The 16,887-nt window shown below is 49.7% G+C and overlaps 7 protein-coding genes across 7 annotated transcripts; 1 reads left to right on the top strand and 6 right to left on the bottom strand.

Annotated features, from left to right (window-relative positions):
* Nucleotides 1–169: 169 nt before the first annotated feature.
* Nucleotides 170–1,380, bottom strand: PHYSODRAFT_252422 (hypothetical protein; the record flags this gene model as incomplete). Its single annotated transcript, XM_009521632.1, has 2 exons — nt 170–1,188; nt 1,269–1,380. The coding sequence occupies 2 exons, from the start codon at nt 1,378–1,380 to the stop codon at nt 170–172; spliced, it is 1,131 nt and encodes a 376-aa protein (XP_009519927.1).
* Nucleotides 1,381–4,132: 2,752 nt separating this feature from the next.
* On the bottom strand, nt 4,133–4,351 carry PHYSODRAFT_482971 (hypothetical protein; the record flags this gene model as incomplete). Its single annotated transcript, XM_009521631.1, has 1 exon — nt 4,133–4,351. A coding segment is annotated over one exon (219 nt), but the record flags the coding sequence as incomplete, so codon positions are not given.
* A 676-nt stretch (nt 4,352–5,027) lies between these two features.
* PHYSODRAFT_484312 (hypothetical protein) lies at nt 5,028–6,986 on the bottom strand (the record flags this gene model as incomplete). The annotated part of the gene is made up of 3 exons (XM_009521630.1): nt 5,028–5,348; nt 5,370–5,981; nt 6,090–6,986. The coding sequence occupies 3 exons, from the start codon at nt 6,984–6,986 to the stop codon at nt 5,028–5,030; spliced, it is 1,830 nt and encodes a 609-aa protein (XP_009519925.1).
* A 468-nt stretch (nt 6,987–7,454) lies between these two features.
* On the bottom strand, nt 7,455–7,655 carry PHYSODRAFT_457561 (hypothetical protein; the record flags this gene model as incomplete). Its single annotated transcript, XM_009521629.1, has 1 exon — nt 7,455–7,655. A coding segment is annotated over one exon (201 nt), but the record flags the coding sequence as incomplete, so codon positions are not given.
* An 81-nt stretch (nt 7,656–7,736) lies between these two features.
* PHYSODRAFT_405333 (hypothetical protein) lies at nt 7,737–7,913 on the bottom strand (the record flags this gene model as incomplete). The annotated part of the gene is made up of 1 exon (XM_009521628.1): nt 7,737–7,913. A coding segment is annotated over one exon (177 nt), but the record flags the coding sequence as incomplete, so codon positions are not given.
* Nucleotides 7,914–14,145: 6,232 nt separating this feature from the next.
* On the top strand, nt 14,146–15,083 carry PHYSODRAFT_460986 (hypothetical protein; the record flags this gene model as incomplete). Its single annotated transcript, XM_009521627.1, has 3 exons — nt 14,146–14,429; nt 14,496–14,589; nt 14,667–15,083. Coding segments are annotated over 3 exons (795 nt in total), but the record flags the coding sequence as incomplete, so codon positions are not given.
* Nucleotides 15,084–15,215: 132 nt separating this feature from the next.
* PHYSODRAFT_480405 (hypothetical protein) lies at nt 15,216–16,562 on the bottom strand (the record flags this gene model as incomplete). The annotated part of the gene is made up of 4 exons (XM_009521626.1): nt 15,216–15,347; nt 15,409–15,489; nt 15,561–15,884; nt 15,966–16,562. The coding sequence occupies 4 exons, from the start codon at nt 16,560–16,562 to the stop codon at nt 15,216–15,218; spliced, it is 1,134 nt and encodes a 377-aa protein (XP_009519921.1).
* Between the last annotated feature and the right edge of the window lie 325 nt (nt 16,563–16,887).

Genomic DNA, 16,887 nt, shown 5'->3' with positions numbered 1-16,887 from the left:
TTCGCTGAGTTGAAGATCAATCTGTGGCAATAGAGCAACTCGGTGACGGAATGTGATCGTAGTAAATAAATAGACTCATTGTGTGTTTCTCTTGACGGTGCTTGCGTTCGTACATCCACTCTACTGCGATATCGTGAACTGCAGAGCTCCTGTAAGGTGCTTATTATCTTCACTCAGCCTGCTGACTCGTGCCGTTGCGTTCAGACTTCTTGTCATTACTCTCCGCATCACCGGCCGGGGTCCACATCTTAATGTCGCGGTTTGATCCCGACACCATCAGCGCGCACGTCGGGTGAGCTGCCAGAGCGAGCACGGGGTGATCATGGCCCGTCAGCACGGACGCCACTTCCTGCGTGCCAACATCCCACATGAAGATCCGGCTGTCCTCCGACCCACAGGCGACGACCGGCTGCTTGTTCCAGTGCTGCTCCAAGAACGCGCACTGCATGCTGAACTTGCGGTTCACGTGCCCGCTGTACGAGCGCACGCAGATATCGCGCATGTAGTCCCACAGCCTCACAGTTCCGTCGAGCGTCGAGCTGAGCACGTATCTGCCGTTCGGGGTAAACCTCGCGCTACCCACTGGCGCGGCCGGCTCCGTGATGACAGTGCGGAGACACTGTCGCGAGGCCACATCCCAGACACGCACCAGGCCGTCGTAGCCTCCTGTGAGCAGCAGCGACCCGTCCGTCGGGTGAAACTCCACACTTACCACCGGCTCCTGGTGGGCGCCAATGATTGCAACGCTCCTGCCGCTGCGTACGTCCCAGAGTCGCACGTTCTCGTCGTGCGAGCCCGTGGCCACTAACGAGCCCTGCGGGTTGAAGGCCACGCAGCTCACGAAGCCCGTGTGCGTCTCGACGGGCGGGTCTGCGGTCACCACGGCTCCGTTCTGCCCCTCCTCGTCCAGCCCCAGCGCCGCCGAGGAGCCCTCCAGTAGTGACAGAGGCGTCGTGAGCGCCGCGTCCAGGCTGCGATGCGTGGCGCCCAGCGTGGCCAGCGTCTTGGCCGTCTCCACGTCCCAGAGCCGAGCCGTGCGGTCGTCGGAAGCCGACGCCAGGTGCTGCGAGTCCGGCGACCAGCAGGCGGCCGACACGCCAGCCTCGTGGCCGTAGAGAGACGTATTGGGCGACGTCTCCAGCTGACTATCGGGTGCCAGGCGCCATATCTTGACGGAGCAATCGGCAGCTGAAGGAGGAGGCAAGGACCAAAGTTAGATGAAGTGGACTGTAGCGGATACTGTAGACATCTTTGGAGCGCATACGTACAGGAGGAGGCGAGGAGATGCTCGTCGGGTGAGAAGGAGAGGCTGGAGATGGGCTTTACATGCGCTGAGAGGGTCTGCCTGGCGCCCCAAGTCGCTGGTGCCGACGCCGCCATGGGGTTATCTGTTGTGCTTCCTTTTTGATGTCACCAAGTAGTACTTTTTGGTACTATTATAGTAATCAAACGAGGCTGAGGTCGCTGAACGATATAATATTCGCACTATTGTGCTTTGCAATGATTTTACCGACCATTTTAGACGCTAAATATGGCAAAGTCTGCTCCTAAATATGTGTGAAAAAAGATACACGACCTGCTAAAATTATGCATTAATCCACCTCCTCATATATACATATATATCGAGTTGGGAGAGCCTATCAGCAGCCATGCATTGGCCCAGTACACCACCGTCCATGATACCCAGCACATCCACCCTCTTATGCATAATTGCCGTGTGTGTAGGTGCTTGTGGATAAAAACCGACAGAATTGCAGCTGCACAGCCACAATTGCACTTTCAAAAGTGTATTTGTGACGCTTTTAGCGTAATTCTAGGCCTCCACCCAACTATGCACCTCGATTTATCGGAAATCTAGCAGGTGGTCGCTATAAATACAGCAAATCTCGCCTCATATTACCAAAATCATTGCAAAGCACAATACTAAATCGTCAAAAACTCATATAATCTTCGCCCCCGGCTACAAACCCACAAACTGAAACGCGTGGTATACTGTAACTGTTTTAGGAGTTTAAGTGAATGCGTTTTATCCACAGATCCGGACAGTATCGAGGAGTGTTTTGCATTTTTAAACCAACTCAATCTTGAAATTTTCTAGCAAACCAGGCACCAATCGATTCAGCTCGGTATGATCTATCGTCCAATCACATTAAAACATAGCTAATTGTAGAATCAAAGACTTTTTGATTGGCTTCCAAAGTTCAGATTAATGTTTGCACCATTTGGTGTATATAAAATTAACAATTATGTGAACATTGACATGTCATTACCAGATGGCAACTCATGCCATCGTTGGCGGCAACCCTGAGTAACGATCTCCAATTGATGACGCGAATACCAATGCGCATCTAGCCGTAGTTGGGCTGCTTCTTTATATTTTTTTCGTCGTGAGTACGAATATAATGGTCGTTTGTGGGCGAGGTCGACACCCTTCGATGGTGTCCCCCACTGTCAAGCATAAACCTTCAGTTTCGGTAAGTAGATTTTATAAAATCAAGTATATTGTAGAATGAACACATCCTGTTTAAAATGATAGGCGTAAAACTAATGATTTGGGTAATGATCTGATATGTGCAGTTATAAGTTTACGGGTAGGCTCTGCACGATGTTAAGGTCGCGTTAAAAACACAGAGAATAACATGTTTTGGAACGCTTTATGGAACGCTTCACCATTCAGACGGTCATAACATATTTTGGTCTTATTACATTCGCAGTTCGAAGAACTGTCGATTGGGGAAGGTTTTTGGATGATATCGAACGATATTCACGCTACATTCGTCACTTCACCCCCGTGCGGATGACATCAAACAACATTCACACAACATCATACAGCACTCGATCGAATGAATGACACTTACAGGTTTTGAATCGATGACTATTCGCCTCGGAGCTTCTTTCCTTCTACTGTAGATTGATGGGTGCTACTTAATTGCGAGTGCACTTCACTGAGTTCCATGTAATTTCACAGAAGTCTTATTTGTGAATCAGGAAATATGCTACATACGGCATCGCCACTGAACGAGACCGAAGATATGCACCCTATGAATGTATCTGGGGAAGTAACGCATCAGGACGTGAGCGAGCAACTAGAGAATTTAAGCGTTACCTAGCAGAAAACAAAAGGAAAATTGCCCTAAAGGGCTGGTAGCACGTTATTTGCTTTCATGAATGCCATCCCAACAAGCAACGTCCTTATAGTGAAGCCAGTTGTTGCAAGTTGATGTAATGCACGAGTTTAAATGAAGTACGAAATGTACTCGAAAGTAAGGACGACCCTCAGAGGATGGGGCACTATCACAAACATCAGAGACTACTAACGTATTGTGTATTAGTGAACTACTACTACGAACAACGTATTGGGTATTAGCAAGCATTGTATTCTTTCGATCAATATGAGGCATCGGTGCTAACCTTGGACAAAACTGGATCACTGCATCGTATTATACTACTGTACATGCAGCTTCAAAGCACTCAACATTGTACTTACTCATTCCAAAATTATCGATTCGATCTGTTATGAGTCATAACTTATACCCTCCTCTTTCAGACACAGATTTGCTTCTGCATGCATTGTTTCTCAGAGATATATATTGAAAATCGTGTGGTCAGCTGAGTTTGCCGTGACATAAACTGTCGGCGGACTGATATTGTGTGAATCCCAACACTCATTGGAATTAATCCGGATGGATCAGATAAACATTCCACTAAAACATTGCAAGAAACTACTTATTAAAGTCCTAGGTTGTGTGATCGAAGATGGAAAGTATAGCTCGGTTTTTTTTTCGTTCAACATATATTTTTAATCGAAACCCAACTCTATCCGCCGGCAATGCGATGACGTCCTATACGGTGGCGAACAAATATATTCAGCGGAGACTCAAAAAGGGCTGCACCTGGTGGTACGTATTCTCCGGAAAAAAGGGCTAAAAGCTAGCTGCACTAGCTTAGGCTTTTATCTACGAAGACTGGGATGATTTAAGCTTGTCTTGTGTGAGACTACATTGCGACCCGCAGAGATCCACCAATTTCCAACAATGACCTCGCTTAGGGAAAAATGATCGCTTGTCATTTTGCACACTGGAGGGAGTGGCGTGGCGGCAACCCCACACAAAAATGGCGCCCGCCGCGCCCTTCAGCACATTTGCCTGGACAGATCTGCTGTCCCCTTGGACGAGAGTACGGGATAGTCTTCGAAGGCGTTAGACATCCACCGTCCCATCAGTTTGATGACCAGGTGATCTGCACCCGCATTCAGGAGCGCGGTAGCCCCTCCGATCCGGACTGAGTGTGTTGAATACCGCATGGGGTCCAGACCGCATCTCGCTGCGGCCTTCTTGATCACTTTTGCGACGGCCTCTGATGTGATACCCCCATTTTTCAAAGCTAGCGCTGGGTCTTCAGGCCTCGTTCCCAGCGCGATCGCTGCCTTCCGTATTCATCTTGCTCCTCTCACCGGACATAGGAGCTGGTCGCCGGACTTGTAGTGATACCGCACCTCTTCACGGCCGAATTGGTTGTTCTTGGCCCCTGTGAGTGTGATTCCAACGACTTCGGCTTTCCTGGGGACTACTATTTGCTCGTTGCGATCGAAGAATTGAACTGCCGAAAGCCGTAGGATGTAGCTATGAATCTTTTTGTCGATGAACAAATATTCCGAACGCCTGAGCAGGAAAAAGTAGCCCATCAACAGACAACCCACAAAAGCTGGTCGCGTGGCTGTGTCACATCGAGACTGCTGAAAACGGAACGAAGCAGACGCGCGGTCAATGGCTGCTGCTTTAGGACTGGGTCCGTGAACCGCCGAATACCGCGAAGTAGAATAGCATGACTGGCATTTACACCAGGGTCATATCCTGCCGTATTTCGGTGAAACCAGCGGACAACGCAGAGCTTCGAGCAAATCGTAGAGTAGGTGTTACCGGGATGGTGTCGATTCATCCCATATTTCCATAAGTAAACAGCAAAGGCGCCCAGCTGTTCCGCGTTCCTGTTGATATCAGTTGCGGTAAGCCAAGGACTGTAGCGCATCATGCTGCACCACGCGGTCCATTGCTGCCAGGCTCGAGAATAGTGCTTCCTAGATGATTGAGCGAGCGCTCCTGCGCGTAACAACGCTCCCAAAGAAGAGAGAGATTGCGATAGCCGGTCGGGATCTGCACACACGTCCACCCACAACATAGATTAGCAAATCTTCGAGCCAAGGACGGCGATTCCCACACCCTGCTGCCAGCATCGGCTATCTCGTTATCCACTCCGGCCACATGCGAGGCCGTAGAATAGAACCCATGTTGAACTTCGCAGATCCCAAGTACTCGTAAGAGTAATTGTGCGAAGCTGTTGCGACTCGCCTTGCGATTACTTCACGCCACTGCAGATGTGTTATCATTCCAGAATTTCACATGAGTGTCGTTGTCACCCTGTATGTGCTTCCATGCCGGGCCCCAAACGATAGACGCAAAAACGGCGCTCATCAATTCGCGCACATTTATGCAGAAGTCGCTGTCACCCGTATCGTTGCAGTGTCGAATCAATGTCAATTCATCATCGGTGAAGCGCACTTGCAGGTACTGCTTTTGCGCTGGAAAGAGGGCACAGAGGCCTTGGTCACTAGCATCCATATGGATGTGGAAGTCGGGTTCATGACGGCGAGTAAATCGTGCGAGCGGGATTCCGTTTAACCTTCCGATCCGTAAGATTACCTCGATCCAGCACATATCGTCCTTTGCCTCGCGCGATACCACCACCCCGCCATGTCGCGGTGCAGAGCGGGCGAGCGCCGCGATGCGTTGGAAAAACGGGATAGCCGTTCTGATGCATGTAGCAACGTGTCGTAAGCTACCCAACAGCTTCTGTAGCTCCGTCTTAGTAGTTTTAACGCGAGACCGGGTCGTGCGCAGACGATTGAGTGCCATGAATACTTTTTCTCGCGGCATCGATACTGTTCCTGCTGGAAGATCCCACTCCAAACCGAGAGCTTTACCCTTGTCAAACCAAGTGGTGAACTTCTTTTCATTACACGCATCGGGGCCGAGGACTGCAACCATCGCAGAGCGTAGGGCTAGTTGCGCCTCTACTAATCGCGTCCCAACGTTGGGTTCAATTGCAGTATGGTCATCGCACCACGTCTTCGCATCAAAATTGTCGGTCGCCTCTTTTGGCTGTAGAGGCCACTGTGGTGCTGAGCTCGAATACAAATGACTAATGGCTGCGCCTGCGATCCAGTAAGAGGAAGGAGAATTCCTCCATCCAAAAGGACAGCAGAGGTCCACGACAAGTACTCCGAGCTCTGGTATAGTCCCAGCAAAACACCCTACGTGATCGGCGGACATTTGTATGTTTCGGAAGGCTCCATTAACGTCATCCGTCATCATCCGCTGCAGCGTGGGAAAGACTTCTGCGACGTCGAGAATCCGATTGACTAAAGCTTCAGCACCATCATACGATACGTCCACCTCGTCGTCCGGGACGGTGTTATCGTTGACTGACTCCCCAGGTGGGTATGAAAGATCATGAATAATCCGCGCGTCGATTTCAAGGTCCACCTCACCTTTCTGCACGGCCCCAAAGGGACTGCAAGTCACACCTTCTAGTGCGAGTAGCAAATCGATATCCAGGATCAGGTATCGGTTGGTGTCTTGGCCAGCCCGCAAGTGCTTGATTATGATGTTCAGTGCTCGAGTAGCAGATCCGTGATTCGGCGGTGCTTTGGATTGAGCTTTGAACGTGGCCCTCCACTCTGGGACTACACCGTGCTGAGCAATGCGACTCCATCGGTCTCGGTACCTATATTTCTCCCATGCATGAAGATGTGAAAGATCCTCGAGGGCCTTGTTGGGACGGGAATCCTGAATGGATTCGCCACGATGAAGGCGCACGAACTCCGGTAACTGTAGACCAGCTCTACGAATGAAGTCACTGTACACGGCCTGTTTGTTCCGATCCAGCAAATACGACACCTTGTTGTTCCGCGTGATGGAGTGTGGCATAGCCTCGGGAGGTGATAGTCCATAGCGGCTAAGGGCTCGATTAAAGGCAACATTGGCTGTCTCTAAGTGGACTTCGAGCAGCCGCCGGCTTACTCGGGTGGATGTGTCGAACCGGAGCTGCTGCGTCAGCGTAAATTCAGCAAGAGAAGGCGAACTGGGAGGGTGAAGCCGCTTGAGCGGTCTAGTGGTTGGCGGGCTCGGTGATTTGAGTCGTCCGAGCGGCCCGAGGGTGGACGGGCTTGGCGATTTGTGTCGCCCAAGCGGTCCATCGACAGACGTCAGATTATCGGAGAATTCGAAGATGGTTGGAGTCGCAGCTAACTGCTCTCTGAATGAAATAGGTTGAGCCGGAGACGCATATTCGTAGCGCGATTTTTCATTTGCAAGTTCCACAATTCCACATCCATCCCGAAGCTGGTCCTTCGTACCAGGAGTGGCTGGACCTCCTTCCACACCCTGGCACCATCACTGCATATCCGTAGCCAGCCCACCGTAATTATTCTCAATGAATTCCCGGACAATCTCGGGCAATGCTGCGGGTTTAAAGTGACACAGGTTCTTGATGATGCAGTTGCCGTTCTTACCCCGACAGCCTTGTGCCGACAGATAGCGCAGACAAATCTGTTTCTTACCCTGCGTAGGCAAGGCTTGTCGGACTTCCACCGGTATAAATACCCGTTTATCCGCCTCAGCCTTTCGACCGGCTCGTGCTTGATGAGCCGGGCGATTGGAGTTTGCACTGACCGCCTTGACCGCCATGAGAACATCTTGACGGAGAATAAGTTGATGAACCCGAACGAACGATTCATGTGAGGCACTAAACTGGGTCTTGATCTGGCATACGTCCTGCCAGTTTTCCCCGCTCACCAGAACACGAAATAGCTCTAGGCGATCGTCTATCCACGCTGCTACTTCGGCCAGCGCTTCAGGTGACGACGGTAGTTCAGTCACTCTGAGCTCACCCAGAAATCGAGCAGCAGCCGTGAGCGTGTCGTACACGACTGGTTTGTAAAGTTGTTGGGCGAGCGCGCATAACACATCGACAGCTCCAATTATCACCGAAAAATTAGCAGGTGCCGGAGGCTTCGGCAAGACGTTCTTCCTGGAGATGTTCCCGGACTCTGGCCCTCTTTTCAAGCTCCGTTATACGGCCAAAATGGAGGACAGACAATCCTCTTGTACCGAAGTCCCAACCAAAGAGTGCACGTAGGACAGCAGGGTGGGGGAAAAAGCCAAACTTTCCCCAATAAATCTGAACAAACTCCATAAATCGCTGTGCACTCATTGCCGCGTACTTACCATTAACAAGGGCCAAGTGAATTGAAGTCTGCGTTCCAGTGGGCTGAAATTGATGACTGTCCACAGATCCTTCTTCGTGCCTCCCAACAACTGCAGCCGAACACGATGCTCCATCCCGTTGCTGAGCAATCAATTGATCGACGTCCCGTAATATCAATGGGGTACCTTCTTGGCTGCCTGTGAGCGTACCCTGTGTATCGGTGGCCTCCTCAACGGCAGCCAACCGTCTGCGTTTGGACGCGGGCTGTTGGCTCGGGTTTGTGGTGCTCCTCTCCACTTGTGTTGGAGCAGCGTCGTCGTCGTCGGACTCGCTCAGCCCGTCGCTTAGCACCACTTCAGTCTCTCGCGGCGTCACGGGGGCATCCTGTAGCTCGCGGGCTCTGGTGTCGAAAATAGTTTCTCCAAAACTTGTCCCCGAAGGTGAAGGACGATTGCCCTCCTTGTAGTAAACGTAGTCGAGGATGTGGCGGATGGACATTTCTGACACCTCAAAACTCGTGATGTCCAAGAGAGGGATGGACTTAGTCTCATCGACTTCGGTACCGCTTACTCCGGCCAGTAATGTCTTCGAGTCGCGAGTAGCTGGTTGTTCGATCCCATTGAACATGTCGTACGCTTGTGTGTGCCGTTGCTTCATCTCAGCCGCCATGACGAGACTGGTACTTTGACCCTGACATGGCTGCAGAGCATAAATCTCGACAGCGATGTCCACGATCGACCCAACAGCGTGCACGACCGAAACTTCGGTTCCGTTGAAGTTCACATCGAGGAAACCCAGCTTTTGAGCTGACTCCCACTTGTAGCCAACTACCAAACCATAGTCCCAAACGCGAGCACCCCCCGCGCGGACTCTGGACGTGCAGATGGCACTTCCCACAAATGTTCCCACTCCGTCCTGGGCCTCATCAGCGGATACCGCTCGAGGGAGCAGCTCCGCTTGGGACAGCTCCGTCGTCTGCACCTCTTCCTCCGTCCAGCGACCACTCTACACCAGCTTGACCTTGACCTTTCCGGCTCGTGTTATCGCCCCCTCAATCCTGCCATAGGCGAAACCAACCAGGTTAAAGGCACCGGGGCGCAAGTAAAAAAGCTTGGAGCCATCGGTGAGCCTGGGGCTTGTCCGAGAAGGAAACTTGGAGGTTTTAGCTGCAGCGGAGGAGATTTAATAATGAGCGAAGCTGGCGCTTGCTCTCCTCGTCCTCCTGCCGGGCCTAAAAATTAAACTACGCTTCTGATTGGGAAACTATGCCTTCGTCGGCAACTGCTACCTCTGCGACGTCCCAGTTGCCTCTGCTACCTATAAATTGGTGGTGTAGAATGATCTACTACTTAATCCTGTTCTTGTCAAGACAAGTTCAAAGTACATTGTTACCGATATTAGTTCAGATCATCCTAATGCCACATACTTGGACGAATCGAAGCTGACAGTTTTTTGTTGTTGTTAGATCTTCAGGCGACCTGGACCATGTTTTATCGAACAGAGTTTGAATGTTCCTACGTTGTCGCTGTACGCCGCGGGTTTTTGCGCGAGAGGAAGTCCCGGGCGGACATTGTCAAAGCGAATGACAAACACCCGGTGTATCCTACTCCTACACGCGATCGAAATCTGCTAGACCTCTGTTTTACTGGGATAGTAAGCAATATCCGTGGTACAAGATGACCCCGCAGATCGAGCCGGTAGGATACCCATCACACCGGTACGACCCCGGTTCCGAATTTCGGAGTTTATATGCGTGGGCAGTTCGAGCCGGTATGAGTCAGTAACATATATCGAAACCGATGGAGTGAAGTAAAGTGAATGATTGAAGCGGACGAATACTCTAGAGGCAAGCATTTTCATTTCTCTACTAGCTACAAGCAGATCTCCAACAAGGTTCGTTTAATAACTGTGTATAATTACTGCCATGTCGTATCTTGCGTCTTCGCCGTTGAGGTGAATTACCGGGCAGATGCTGTGGCTGCGAAGCAGGCGCAGGAGATGACCGTGGATCGTAACAAAACAACTAATAAAGGGATTTATCCCAAAAACCTGCTATCCCAGCCTTCGCGGAGTCCTAGTGACTCATCAAACTTGAAACAAATTGCTGGCTTCATCGGGTTATCCAGTAAGTTCGGTTGAACAGTTATCCAGGCAGCGCTAAATATTCGAAAGCACATTTTTTTCATTTAATAAAACAAGGGAGATAATCCGTAATTCGTTATAGAACCAGCGCTAGGTTTCTTCTACACAGTACGCACTCTGGTCGTATAGCTCGGGTATCGTGGGTCGAGGCTTACAGGTGTCTCACTTTCTCGCGGTTCCGAGGCACCGATACTCGAAACCCTCCGCCACAACTGAAAAAAAAGCGCCAAGAAGCCCAAGAAGCCAAGAACACCAAGCAAGCAAGCAGCATGATGTCCACGCAGCATCTGCACCAGTCTGACAATGACGTCCAGGTGGTACGCGATGAAACTGTTCTATAATAAAATTTTATCCTCGTAAGGGTTTAATGGAAATAGTTTAAATTTTTATAAACCAAAATTCCAGGCAAATCCGCATAAGTTAGTTTGAATTACTACGGGCCATAATGCAATCTAAAGTTTAGAAGTTTGTTGGGATTCTTAATAGGACGTTTAAATCAACGGATTGGTACTTAACATATATTAAGCCGAGTAATTGGGGGGGGGGCAAAATGCACCTTTTGGTCAAGAAAGGGTTAAGAACTTATGAAGAAAATATCATGAATTTCCGTTCGTTCTTGTATTTTATTAGCAAAAAAACATTTGAGTCATCCAATTTTCTAATTCTGTTTGCTACTTAATCAAAGAGATAGATATGAGGTTCATCTAAAGTCCTAGGTGGCGAACTAATCAGCGCCATTTGGGGCCTTGAGTGAGAATAAGAACAAGACAGGAAGAGAAAGCCCAGAAAACCGAAGTCATACTATAGTAAGCAGAGATGTTTGCCGAGGACAGATCACGCGGCGTACAGACTAACTTGGTGGCGGCGAAATTTTATCAGCGATGTGTACCACATGGGAGCGATCATGTGGGGTATTTCAAGGAGAGATGACACCCATCAGTCAATTAGTACGAACACACCACTGACCGCCGAGGACTCAACCTTCGTCCACGGTGCATCGCTTACGCGAGCACTTGTTTTGTATTACAGTACTTAACGTCTTCTAGCCACAGCTTGAACGTCCAGCGTTGACTTGTCCTCGAACGCTCGACGCAGGTTAATCACGACTTGTGTCTTCGTCGCTGATAAAGCTTGACTGTTGTCTTCGATGTTGGTAAATCTGTACTGATCACTTGACTGAGCGCGACCTCAGTCGCCGCCTGTTCACGCTCTCTCTCAGCCACTCGCTGCTCACTGGCGTCGGTATCCTGGGAAGCTGCTGCTCAGTATAGCTGTTGGTTCTTGTATCGCTTGCACTTTGCGTTCTTATGGCATAGGAACTGTTTCCACGCAACGGATCTTCCGCTCGTGGTAACTACATCGAAAGCGTCCAATTAGCCTTTTGCACAAACCGGTCGAATTTGCGAGTGAGAGCCAGAAAGTATTCGAATGAATGCGATGGATGCTTCCGCATCGATGGAGACCGACCAAAAACAAATCGTTATTTATAAAATTTACTTTGACTATTTTTCAATGTTTACTGAACACTTAAACAGTTCGACGAAGTAATTATGTGACGTCTGCGTTCTTACGGGGCACTTGCTATCTCAGTATAATACTAGCCGACGCCGCCGCTACGCGGCGGATAGTTTTGTGGTTAGTTGTAGTAGGAAGGGCCGCCCACCTCCGCTTCGCTCTGGTGGGCTTTAATTTAGTTTAAAGGTTATTAAATTTTGCTTGTGTGCATGTAAAAAAATGTTTATTTACGTTGAGGTACTATCAGTAGTGTGACGTGACTGAAATCAGCTTAATACATATTCCTACGTCAGAGTAGATGAATGTAGTAAGGTAAAAAACCGGGTCCAAACAGGTGCAACTACTTAATCCGATTACAAAGTCCCCGCGGAGTACATACCTAAGTAATCTGTGTGTTGTACATGTAGTAGAATTAAACTTTGGCATGAGCTGCATGTCGTGGTGGGGTAGATCAATACGGTGTTGCTATCTACAGTGTGCTCACTTTGAAGTCTGTATACCTGTTATTTTATCATGTTATCGCATAACTATAGTTTGTTTCTCTATACGGTTGGTAGGCTATAGCATTTACATTGTGATCAGGCGATAAGCCCAAAGTGATGGCTTCGTTATTCATGTTCTCAGCATTACCTTTCGAGCTAGTTTTCTTTAAAAAAACGTGCATATATCGTGCTGCATCGTTTCAGCATTTTGTACGGCGCTAAGAATGTAATGAGCTGTGGGCTGCGTTAATTTCTACGTATCCCTCTTCAACTCTCATTTTTAATGAGCTAAGACGTGCGTATCCGTAAATTATTCTACTACGTAATGTACATTAACACTTTTGCGTACTACCTATAGTTGAGTAGCGAAAGTATCGCCGTCGCGTTCAAAATTCATATAGCGTGCAACGCTAATTCGTTAATATACAGGTATTGTACGGCTCATCAGTATTGTTAAGAGTGTGGGGAAACGCGTCAATGGAATGCCAGTATGAACTACAATAAAATCTCCAACCCAATGCATGTCTAGGCATTTACTATCCCTAGAACCCATTATCTTACCGCTAAATACTATAAGTTACAGATACATGCCACACGTTTAAGCCAATGTAGCTATATGCCTTTATAGATGAGCACTCAGCACCGCTGCAGCTATAATATATCCGTCCCTAAAGTACTTAAGTATTACACAAAAACTAACCTGAAACTATTAATCAATCGTCTCCAGCTACTGTACCTCTCGCTACATGTACTCGCACTGCTATCGCTTATTACGCTTATTACTATCGCCTTCTATGCGCTTCTATCGCTTACTATACGCTGCTATCATTTACTTACTATCATTTACTATGCGCTGCTATCGCTAACTATACGTTCATATCGCTGACTACGCGCTGCTATAGCTAACTATGCGCTGCTATGGCTAACAATGTGCTTATATTTCACCAAGTTCGCTGAATTAAAATTATACTATGTAGTAGGGCAAGCCCAGCTATCGCTGCCACTATGCACTACTCGCAGTGTTCTCATATATTTAAGCGGACTCTGCTATCACTGCTACTACGCGGTGGGCCCATTTTAATAAATAGCAGGTGTTCCGAAAAGTATTATATTAGGCCAAGCGTCACGGCGGGGGTGACGTAATCGCCCCCGTTCCGCTCGCCTCGTCGGCTACTCGCCGTGTTATTAGTACATAGTTGTAGGGCGGGCCCTGCGGTCCGCTAGAACGCACGCGGGTGCCGCCTTCGCTGCGCTCGGCCATCGGCGTCCAAGGCTGTCTATGTACGCTTATGTGGACCACCTTTAAAGTGGACAGGGTGTGACGGACGGAATTACACACACACAGACAGATCTCTCTAGTAGATGGTTAGGATATTACTAAAATGACTCTCGTGTTTGGCTACACATTTTTTGCCAGCATAATATATTATTATTCTAATATTAAACATCAAATAGTATTAGTTATATTACTATATTATAGGACTAATATTTTGTGTTATCGACTCGCTTCTAGAACGTCACTATTTATTGATACTTGAACCGGGTTTTCCAAGCGGGTGGTTGGGTTATGGGTTTTAGTTTACCTAACCCCATTTGGACGTTCTACAGCACAAAACCCGTGATAACCGATCTCAAAACGTCTACCATACATACCGGTAACCCAAGAATTCGGAGGCCGGGGGTGGGTAACCCCGGGGTTACCCAGCCCACAATACCCCACTGGGATACTTGAACCATGGCTGATCGCTTCGAGGTGCTGGAGGAGGAGACGCACTACCCGTCGACGCACCCCAAGAGCGTCGAGAAGCAGGCGCAGAACCAGCAGCCAGAAGAAGAAGAATCCAAGGAGGAGGAGACGCTGGAGCAGCAGCTGGAGCGCCTCGTGCTCAGCGTCAAGAAGAAAGACGACAATGACGACGACGAAGACAAAGACGAAGAAGCAGCAGCAGCAGAAGAAGAAGACGCCGCCAGGGACAAGAGCGACGACGTCAAGAGAGCGTCGGCGGCCAAGGAGCTCGGCAACAAGTGGGTGGCGATGCGTGTCCACTATTTATCAGATACAGGAAGCTGACCGATTGTATTATTGCTTAGGTTCTTCTCTCGGGGCAGTTTCCTGGACGCCATCGAGTGCTACACGACAGCGCTGAAGCTCTGCCCCGCGGAGGACGAGTACGCGTATAATAGGGTGCGTACTAGTGCAATAGTGTGTATGCATGGTGTTGCTATGACGTGCTGACGTTGATGTTGGTGTTGTCGCTGCAGGCAGTGTACTTTAGCAACCGCGCAGCGTGTCTGCTGCGGCTCGGACGCACGGAGGAGTCGGTGGACGACTGCACGCAGGCCGTGACTCTATCGCCCACCTATGTGAAGGCGCTGTTGCGGCGAGCCGAGGCGCTCGAGAAGCTGGACAAGCTGGAGGAGGCGCTGGCCGACTACGACGCCGTGCTCAAGATCGACCCGACGATGCGCACGGCGGTGAAGGGCCACGAGCGGCTGCAGAAGATCGTGCACGAGCGCCAGGAGAAGATGAAGGCGGAGATGCTGGACAAGCTGAAGGGCTTCGGCAATACGATCCTGGGCAAGTTCGGACTCAGCACCGACAACTTCCAGATGGTGCAGGACCCCGCCACGGGCTCGTACAGCATCAACTTCCAGCAGAACCCAGGACAGCAGCAGCGGCCGCCCCAGCAGCAGCAGAAGTAGTAGTGGAACAGCAACAGATGAAGTCGCAAGCTGGAAATGGAGCAACCAGTGCGCCGTGTGTATACAACGCAGTTTTCTGTGCAAGTCTTGCTAACGTGTCGTAGCTGTTTACTTCTTCTTGCCTTTCTTGCCCTTCTTGCCGCCTCCTCTCTTGTTCTTGGCTACCATTTTGGCGTACTCTCGACGACACAGTAAGCCGCGGTAAACCTTTTGGATCCTCGTGGCAGCGTTGTAGATCATCTGCAAGAAAGGAGACGTTAAGCTTACAATTCCTGACACATTTTCAAAGCCAGTAACAAACCATTTGCTTCTCCCGCTCACGTGCTCTGATCTCTTCCAGCACGCGCTCCTCTGCGTCGATTCGAGACTGCTCCTCGTCAATCTGTTAAAGTAAATGAAGGCGTAAGTTCGAGTCTGTCGTGGCTGTTGATGATAAGGAGAATACGAACGAACCTTGAGGAAATGCTCGTTGAACTGGTCGCATTGCTCGCGCTCCTTCCTGAAGGTCTCCTCCAGCGCTCGCAACTCGGTCTCCATGGCCTCCATCTCGCTGTCGAATTTCTCTACTACCGCTGCGACCTCCGCCGCCATCTTGCACTTCTTTTTGCGAAGTCCGTCCTCCTCTTCCTGGTGCTCCTGGGCCATCTTGGCTGCTCGTAACTCCAGCGCGGAAGCTTGGTCTAGCAACACCTTCATCTCTTCCGAGTGTTGATCGTGCGCCTTGGCTTGAGCCTCCTTGAGATCCGTCTCAATCATCATGAGCTCATGCGAAGCAGTCTATCCACCAACACAACGCACACACCCAAAGCTCAACGAACACTCAACCTACCAGCACTAAAACTCTACAACTCTCCATACCTGGTTGATCGTATGCAGCTCCGTACGAAGCTTTTGCACTTGAGCATCCAATAGAGCCACCTCTTCCTCTTTCATTTTCCTCATCTCCGTAAGTTTTTCACGGATGGCCAACCGTTCGTCCTCCGCCTGCTTCATGCGACTCTCAGCCACAGCCATGAGCTCCTTCTTGGACTTGGCGTCTTCCAGCGTCTTGTCCAGTTGAGCGTGAGTGAGGTCGGTGAGCTCCGACAGAGCCTTCACCAGCATCTGGAGATCCTCAGACCGATCGTGGGCTGTTGTGCCTTTATGATACAAAACTTCAACGGCCACGGGGCTCTCTCGGAGATCTCTGCAAAGCGCTCGTGCAGTCACGCGAACTTGGTCGGCGATGTCGTCTTGGCGACTGTCCATGGCCTGCGCTGCCTGTAGATAAAGCTGCTCCCAGCGCCAATGTTCGCGCAGCAATTCTGCGGAATTGAGACAACGACTTTCACGCAGATCATCCAGTAGCGAGGTCTGAGGTTCTAGAGGAACGTAGGTGAGGTAGTTGAGGCGGTCGAGCAGGTCGCCCATGACCGCCATCATCCGCTGCGACTCGACATTCGTCAACTTCTGCATGGCTGGCTTTGTCCTCGGCAGATTCGGGAATGAAGAGCCGCGAGCCTAAACTGGAAACGAAAAGCATTCAGGCGGACACGGTTTTGCTGATAGGGAGAATATTATTATCTGTTGCTAATCTACTGACGCATCTGTTGTAAGCAAATCAGTTGATTTGCTTATTTGTTGATTTATCAACGGAAAACCTGTTGCCCGTGTCGGGTTATCTGTTGCGGGTGTAGGGGAGCTAAGCAACAGGTTGCTGAAAATGCGCAACAGATTACAAGTAGAGTGTAGTCGGTATATGTGTTGTATCCATGAATGCTAATCGAAATGCAATTTGAGG

The sequence above is a fragment of the Phytophthora sojae genome, assembly GCF_000149755.1.
Source record: "Phytophthora sojae unplaced genomic scaffold PHYSOscaffold_2, whole genome shotgun sequence".
Classification (NCBI taxonomy): Eukaryota; Oomycota; class Peronosporomycetes; order Peronosporales; family Peronosporaceae; genus Phytophthora; species Phytophthora sojae.
Note: the sequence above shows the minus strand (reverse complement) of the source record. Positions and strands in the feature narration are given on the sequence as shown.